This window comes from Epinephelus fuscoguttatus, linkage group LG9 (genome assembly GCF_011397635.1).
Source record: "Epinephelus fuscoguttatus linkage group LG9, E.fuscoguttatus.final_Chr_v1".
NCBI classification, from domain to species: domain Eukaryota; kingdom Metazoa; phylum Chordata; class Actinopteri; order Perciformes; family Serranidae; genus Epinephelus; species Epinephelus fuscoguttatus.
Genome location: NC_064760.1, coordinates 25,330,076 through 25,338,779, shown reverse-complemented (window position 1 = coordinate 25,338,779; position 8,704 = coordinate 25,330,076). Strand labels below are relative to the sequence as shown.

General features: G+C 40.3%; 1 protein-coding gene across 1 annotated transcript; it reads left to right on the top strand.

Moving 5' to 3' along the window:
- The first annotated feature begins 269 nt into the window (after positions 1-269).
- Positions 270-8,054, top strand: cdx1a (caudal type homeobox 1a). The gene is made up of 3 exons (XM_049586724.1): positions 270-2,647; positions 3,605-3,753; positions 6,179-8,054. Exons 1-3 carry the CDS (start codon positions 2,302-2,304, stop codon positions 6,362-6,364), a joined length of 681 nt encoding a protein of 226 aa, XP_049442681.1. The 5' UTR covers positions 270-2,301; the 3' UTR covers positions 6,365-8,054.
- Positions 8,055-8,704: the final 650 nt, after the last annotated feature.

The following is an 8,704-nucleotide window of genomic DNA, read 5'->3' as shown; positions in this document are numbered from 1 at the left end:
GGTTTTCATTTTTGGGACACAGCAGCAGACATGTGCTACACATCATAGGGATCTTTTTGGAGGTCTGAATGTTTGAGAACATTTTCAGCACCAGTTTTAGGAGCATGTAAAGCCAAACAGTCCAGTTTGTACATTAGCACACGCTCTAATGTATACTGTAAGTGCTAAAACCACATTTCCTTATTTTTATCCAAGTTGTTTTACTTGGCGGCTATGTTTCAAGCTTTGTGCGATATAAGTTTGATGTTGCCCTTAATGTTCAGGCCTGTAGCACTTTTCTCTCCATTAACATGTGCCTGTCTCATGCTAACAGCTGATGGCTGTTATGGCAGATAATGACTGTTCTGACCAACGTGCCAGCATGAATCTTTTATGAATGTTCGGCCGACTCAGATGCAGAAGACAAGCTCAACATATAGAAAACACAGTGTACTTCATTCATGACATTTTGAGTGAAAAATATGCTCATACTGATCATACGTTTGGAAACTATAAGTCTGTAACTCTGAGAGACTCCAGTTGTGGTGAATTACCTGCTAGTATTCAGTTTTTTGCTGCCCTCGTGTGGCTGTTTTAAGCAGGGACATAGTGGATAATAAACTTATAAAACTTTACCATGACTTTAAACTTGATTATAATAACACAATAACATAACATAATAAATTATAACACATTTGTAGCTAACTATACATTACAGAAAGTAGTGAGGATATGTTGTTTTTCAGATGGAAATCATAAAAATCAACAATTACAAGCTCATTTTTTGCATGTTTCCTCTGGGTTCCTCACCTCACTGTCCCCTAAATAATAACATCATAAAATCAGATCAAATTTGTCTTCCTGCATTCTGAACTATTAACCTTAGGAAAAATACCTTACTGAACGGAACTGTCTGTTAGGAGAATAAAAAGAGGAAGCTGTGTTGTTTTTTGATATCTTTTGTTTAAAAATAACAGCCAATGGGAGAGAAGCATGTTAGAGGAACCACTAATTTGTGCTTAGCACTTGTTGTTGATGAGCATGCAGTACATTGTGTCTTCTTACTGGGGAAATGTAACTGATTACCTTTACAAAAGTACAGCTATGATACACTTGTGCTTTACTTGCATCTTCCCATGTTATGCCTCTTCTCTTTGTATTTCTACTCCACTACATTTCGCAGGCAAATATTAGGCCTTTTCAAACATCTGTCTGGCGGGGCCAGTTCCTGCTTTATACATTTACATTTGACATTTCAAATATAGTTTAGCTTGGAAAATATGTCACTTTAAACCACTGATCTGTATATGAATTCATTAAGGTTAGTTTAACCTCAATATAGCTGCAGCAAGAGGAAACTGCGTCCATGTGTCAATGTGTCAGTTACGATAATCTGATAACAAAAATACTTTCATGCAATATACTTTATATAACTGACAGGCGCCCTATGTCTACCATATCATCATGTTCTCTGTAATAATTCTGGGAACTTAAGGGGGTTGTATGACATCAAAATGTGTTTATACTTTACAAATACACATATATTTCACATGTTGGGTTTCTTAAGGTTGGTTAAGATACTTCTTTAGTATGAATATTTTAAATTTTAACTCTTTTTAAGCCAAAAAAAAAAAGAAAGAAATGTTTCCAAAAATTATTGCACATATTTCACAATGTTGTAAAAAAAATGATAATAAAAAATGTAAGAAGATAACATTTATAGAAAATACAACTCAAAAGTTAAATAATATGATAAATGTGCAAATTAGTATACGGGGCAATATGGACTCATGACCTCAACATTTATGAAATACCTTCTGACCTGCCTAATGAATACTTTCACTTTTCATTTTGCTTATAATATTCATGAGGTACAATTGTGAATATGCTTTTCATTGTTGGTAAAAAAAAATATATTACCACCACTGAGCCTGCTCATATCTCTATTTACAATCTCTATGCTGAATATCACATGATGTGCGTGCACATGTAGGCTACACCTCACGCACACCTTACATGATGGCCCTATCAGAATGATCCACCAGGGCAGGATGGGTAAACCTAGGTCAATGCCCTCACGTCGCCAAGACGAGCGGGCAGGTGGGTCTCAGGTAAAAGGTGACGTCACTATGATACTTTTGAACTCCTCGGCAGTAAATCTATAAAGGTGTGTGTAGTCTTAGTGCACAGGTAGCCGAACCTTAGACTGAAGTGAAAGCAGAGCCTGCTGGGAGTAAACAAGGAGGCCTATCATGCGCCCGGTAGTTTGATTCACCGAGGTCTACCTGAGAGTCACCCTACCTGTCGCACGAGGACACCGGTATGTACCCCAACTCACAGTCGGCCAGACACCCGGCTCAAACGCTGTCACTGAACAGTCAGTACTTCCCGCCTCCGTATGACTACACCAGTTACCATCACGTGCCGGGAGTCGGTGACCCGTCGACAAGCGCCTGGAACTCCGTCTACGCTCCCCGGGAGGAGTATCCGTACAGCTTCCCGGGGTCAAGCCCCAGCGCCGGGCAGGTCAGCTTCTGCTCCCCGGAGCTGAGCGGCACGCCCACCGCCGCTGGAGGAGGGTCGTTCACGCCATACAACTTCATCGCCGGACAGGACCCCTTCAGCTCCAGGAGGAAGCCACATGAGCCCATCAGACCATCCGCCACAGGTGGGATTACATACTGGATACCATGGTTACATGTAGGCACTGAATTGGCCAATCATAAATAGTCTGTGTAAAGATATAATTATTTCTTAAAATAATTAAAATTTTTGGTGCTGATCACAAATCAAACATGAAACAGGTCTAATACTCTAACATTAAGGATGTCAAACTAACATCACTTCATCAGTATTGGTGCAATCACATGATGATGACAAGCTAAAAGCCATTTGCTGAGTGGGTGTACAGATATGGTAAAACACACATTCATAGGCAGGAACAATTTCAACATACAGAGTGAAGTCAGACTGACTGCACACACACATTCATCAAGCTTTTCGCCTCTCCCTTCCGCCAGCATGGTTTGAGATGTCAATGCAAAGCTAACAGTGGCGGCCGACAAGTCTGCAGAAATGTCATTCCCCACCCTCTCTGTCCACTGGGTGGGTGCGAAAGGGCGAGATAACACCAGCACTACAGGAAGTCTGCAGAAGTCAAACCGTATCTCTACTAAAGGCGACACTCTCAGGCCTGCTTGCTTACTGGTCTGCCTCGATCGATGCTGTCACACGGTCAAGATTCCTGATCAATAACTCTGACTCACCTTTTCCCAAGAGTGTGTGTGTACGTGTGTGAACATGCATGTCAATGAATAGCTGCCTGTGTAAACACCTATGTAAACACCACTCACGGTGATAAGGGGAACCGCTGATGCAACGCAGTGGGAAGTCTTTACATTAGTTCTAGTTAGTGTGATTAATAGAGTTGATGAGGCTTTAAGTGGCGCCTGAACTTGAACGTGGCACCAGACGCACACACATTAGTCATCTGTTTGGCTCACAGTGCACGTGACTCGCTGACATTATGATCATGTTTAACACGCCTGTTTACTTACATTCACTGAACCCAACCAAGGTTGTATTTATTGTTTTACTAAATCTGGGTTATTTCTGTGTGATCCAGGAGCAAAGACTCGCACTAAGGACAAGTACAGGGTTGTGTACACTGACCAGCAACGCCTGGAGCTGGAGAAGGAGTTTCAGTACAACCGCTACATCACCATGAGGAGGAAGACTGAGCTGTCGATGGCACTGAGCCTTTCTGAGAGACAGGTGAGACTGGAGCAAATTAAAGTTAGAGGTAGAAAAGTAAGGGGTAGACAAATGAAAGCAGGACATCCAACCAAAATGGAAGGAGCCTCTTCTCTTTTGATTTTTTGGACAACCATTCATCTGATCAACTTCACACTTGGCAAGTTGCTGAGGACCCAAGGAAGTGCAGTGTCAAGTGTGAGCTCTTGAGATCTACAGGGACATATTAGTAGTGCATTAGTACCGCCAGAGGAACACACTGTGTAGGGATATGAGTGGGGACCCTATTAACTGTTAGGTATGCTGGATTCAGCTTGCAATCTGTTGCCCACTACAGTATATTGAAGAACAGAGGAAGAAAGAAAGGCCAGAGATGTTACACTATGACAAACTCAAACATTTCAAGCATCAGTGATACAACTTTTCAGAATGAACGCTTTTGTTCCAGGAAATAGGCGGGTTATGATTTCATTGAGGCCAAAAATGTTTGTGACAGCTTTTTCACCCAAATGATGCATATACTGTAGCACTGCTAGAGGACGCAGCTACGTCAGGGTAGGGGTGTTGCTCAGGACTCAAGGAAGAGTTGTGTCAAGTGTGAAGTTGTTTGGATGAGCAGTTCTTGAACGAACATTGCACTAGTGATTGAAATAGGCAGGAGCAAATGTAGAGGAAAAATTCACCTCAAACTCTTTAACATTGTTGAAGACTGTCATTATTTAGGGGACTGTAATGTAGCAGGGGACACTAGGACCCTTGTAGGGAGCATTAGTCAATCAGGTGAGAGCCACATAGTTATTTGTAGGCCAACACAGAAGTTAACATCGCCCTGGTTCCTGCAACAAAAAGCCTATGGAATTTTTGGATTTTGGATTATTGCAGAAATTAACACCACTTTTATGATTTTTTAAGCATTAATGCTATTGCCAGAAGTAAACATTAAGTAGTAAACGTTAGGCTATAAATGAACTACACCTGGTTGCATTATTTCATCATCACCACACGCTGTAAAGCTGTGTCCAATGTGGTGAAGTTCTGTAGTCTCATTTAGCCACATGTTAGCGCCCATCTTTTTTAAGAAACCTAAAAGCTTCAAAATTTATGAGTGGGGTATTTACTGACATATTTTATGTCATGGAACAGAATGTGAAAATATCTTAATTTAACCAAAACCCATTCAGCAAACCCATTGACCTTGAGACAAGGAAAACAGGAGTGCTAAAATGCTAACTCATTTACAGGTTTTAGGACTCAATCCTGCAACACTCTATTGCCTCCTGTGTAGACACACTATTATGACCTTCCTGCAAACTACGTCTGCTGAAAGATACTGTGAGAAAATGCTTCAGGAAAAGCCAGATATAAGAGTTAAAACATTGTTTTTCTTCTCATTGTGTTACTTTTGCTGAACAGCAGCCACTGTGGCAAGTTTTACTGTAAATGTTGTGTTTGTAAATGCACCACAAGATGGTGGTCGTACCAGCTCTAGTAAGGTTGTTACACAAAAATCTCTGATGGCACTGGGTTGCACAAGGGTGTGTCGTATCAGACATGAAAGTTACAAAAGTTCAAAAGTTACGTAGGCTCACTTTAAAACTGGGCCCGGAAAACAATAATAAATAGATTGCCAGTAACTCAAAGGAACTGCAAGGGGAGTTCCTCCTTTTCATGAAATGAGGTGTAACAATTAGTTGATCACTTTTGTTTCTGCTTTATGTTTTTGTGAGGTGGTAGTGGGCAGAGGTTAGGAAAGGGTTAGGTCGGCTTTCTTCATGTGATTTACATTATTTGATATTTTAGTGATATTAGAAAATAAACCTGCCGCTCCTCAAAGTACAGTTATTGGTCCATGTAGTTGCTTGGTGCTGTATTTTTCTTATTGTTATGAATATAGATATCAATACTAACTCTGGACACATCAGCAGAAAGTTCTTTAACCTTCTCATTTTGAGAAACCAGCTTTAGATGAAACAGCAGAAACCTCTATACAACATAATGTTATGTGGCCAAACAAAACATCTTGCATAAGTAGTGTTAATGGTGAAACCCTGCCTCACTTTCAGTACACAATCATTTCTGTTATTATTGTTCTATCCGCCTGTTTATTGTGCTCGACAAACCCACAACTGAGTGCAACTCTCTCACGATGCTATTATTGTTGTTATTATTGTTTTATCCTCTTGCTCACTCTGTTTGTCAAACCCACAACTGAGTGCAGCAAAATCATTCTGAGCAAAAAGGAAATTGCTAAACTTTAGCAATAAATAGTTAAGGCAGAGGCGGGAGAATGTTCAGCCGATTCACTGCATGTCACCAACCACCAAAGATATCACACTTGATAACAAAGGCCCAAGATATAGATCCAAGGAAAGCGTTAGAACATTTCGTCATTTGCTATTTCTGATCTAAATACTTAACAAATATATTTTTGTTGTTGATATCTCAGGTGAAGATCTGGTTTCAGAACAGACGTGCCAAAGAGAGGAAGATAAACCGGAAGAAGCTGCAGCATTCTCAGCAGGCCTCCACAACTACACCCACCCCGCCTGCACTGTGCGGACCCACTGACACCCACATCACCACCAGCCCCAGCAGCAACATTTTGTCCGACACAGTATCAGAGGAGTACTAGGTGGATTTCACATGGAAGACTGACACAGCGTGAAATATGTACATAGCATGTTTTGTTTTTATAAGTTTACCGCAGAATGAATGGTGATGATGATTCACATCAACATGATGTCATAATGCTGCACTTCCTGCCTTTCACAATGAGAAGCACTACATATCTGTCGCACTGATCATCCCTGGTGAGCGTTTGCCAATTACAGGACTTTAATGTGTTAATATGGATCATTTTCAGCACAAGGATATTGATTGTAAGGACAAAGATTCACTTGATAACTTCTCACCTGTCAAATTTCATTAAGAATTGTTGGTTAAAGCCACAATGAAAAAGCATTTCAGTCCTTCTCTCTTTATCAGGATGTTGAATTTTGTCTTAATCATGGTTGATAATCTGTGGTCAAATATGTATGCATTAATATGAAAATAGGCCTAAACTTGCCCCCCTAATGATTAGGGGTCAGCAACCTTTAACATGGGCGGCACTGTGGTGCAGTGGTTAGTAGGGCTGCAACGATTAGTCGACTAATTGATGACTAATCGACTATTAAAATAATCTGTGACTATTTTAGTAGTCGACTAATCGGTTTGAGTCATTTTTCATAGAAAAGTACTATAAAAGTACCCCAAAATACTCTTATTGCAGCTTCTTACGTTCAGATATTGGCAGCTTTACACACTCTCCCATGACAGTGAACTAAAACCTTTTGGCGTGAGTATGAAACAAGACATTAGATGACATAATTTTGGGGTTTGGAAGAGACAGACTGACATTTTTCAACATTTTAACCCATTTTTTCGATAAAATGATTAGTCGACTAATCGAAGAAATAATCGACAGATGAGTCGACAATAAAAACAATCGTTAGTTGCAGCCCTAGTGGTTAGCACTGTCACCTCACAGCAAGAGGGTTCCTGTTTCAAACCCAGGGTGGGGGAGCAGAGTCTGTGCGTTTCGAGTTTGCATGTTCTCACCGTGTCAGCGTGGGTGCTCTCCAGGTGCTCCGGCTTCCTCCCACAGTCCAAAGACATGCAGGTTAATTGGTGACTCTAAATTGCCCGTAGGTGTGAATGTGAGTGTGAATGGTTGTCTGTCTCTATGTGCTGGCCCTGCCAGGCGTGTGTTGGCCCTGTGCCTGGACCCTGTATCCTGCCTCTCGCCCAATGTTGGCTGGGATAGGCTCCAGCAACCCCCAACGTGATAAGCGGTTATGGAAATGAACAAACTTTTAAATGTAAAGAGGGGGGTAACATATCTAGAGTCACAAAACACATTTGTGCCTTATAAATAAGGTGACACAGCCTAATTCGCCTGACTGACCATTCATTAATATGTTTTATGGCAAAGTCATGACTCTGCAGTGGGCTATTCATGATTATTTGGTGCTTAAACTTTGACACCAGCAATGACACCAACACATCTGTCCATGTCCATTTTACCACTAAGGCTTTTCCTCTTTTGGATTTGGAATCAATAGGTAGCCTAGTAGGGAGACTGAGGACTGCTTTTGAGATTTGCCAATTTAGAAGAAAAAGCACCAGGCCAGAGACTTATGATGCACATTTTAGCTGACAAAATCTTAAAACATTTTTTTAATTCAGTGTAAAGGCCACACATTTTTACAACTGGAGAAAATCAAAGTCACTTAAGGCCTACAACAATGATAACTGAAAATTAAAATGTTTAAAAGAAATAACCATTAATCGTCTCCATATTTTTGTTTGTTAAAGACAGACATAGGCAGCCTCTGGATAGAGGCTAAAGAGCCGCTTGCAACCTCAGGTTACCCTTGCCCTAACTCCAATTTGATTTAACTGCATGAGGAAATGCATCTTGAAATCAAACATGAGCATAAAAACAGAAGGGTAGTAAAATAATACTAACTCATCTCTTTATTTGCATTTGACTTACAGGAACCAGAGAAAGGGCAGAGAGCATTATGTTTGTTACTTACAAAGGAAAGAAGAGTAAAAAAAAAAAAAAAACACTTTAAAGAGATAATGCCAAAGTTAAACAAGCATTTAATGTTCTTTCTGATGAAATGTAGCTGCAGGATATATCATGGGAATAGACCACTGAAAAGTATAAACTAATGGGTTTCAGTTGGGGAGAGGAAGGCAGCTGTGTATGGCGTAATGGAAGTGGTGAATGCACAGAAATATTTTTTTAAAAACGAGTGAAAGAAATTACATTTTGATTAAAAAAAAAACAACTGTCATCACTTGGCATTTTCTGTTGAAGGTGCAAACATGACATGAAAAACTAAAACTTTGTTGTTGTTTTTTTGTCTTTTTTTTTTTAGCAAAAACATTGAGATAACAGCAAGGAACTGGAATAACACGCTCA

Coding starts and splice junctions, on each gene's coding strand:
- cdx1a (XM_049586724.1), top strand. CDS start 2,302: ATGTACCCCAACTCACAGTCGGCCAGACACCCGGCTCAAACGCTGTCA. Junction 2,648..3,604: donor CATCAGACCATCCGCCACAG/GTGGGATTACAT, acceptor TGTGTGATCCAG/GAGCAAAGACTCGCACTAAG. Junction 3,754..6,178: donor TGAGCCTTTCTGAGAGACAG/GTGAGACTGGAG, acceptor TTGATATCTCAG/GTGAAGATCTGGTTTCAGAA.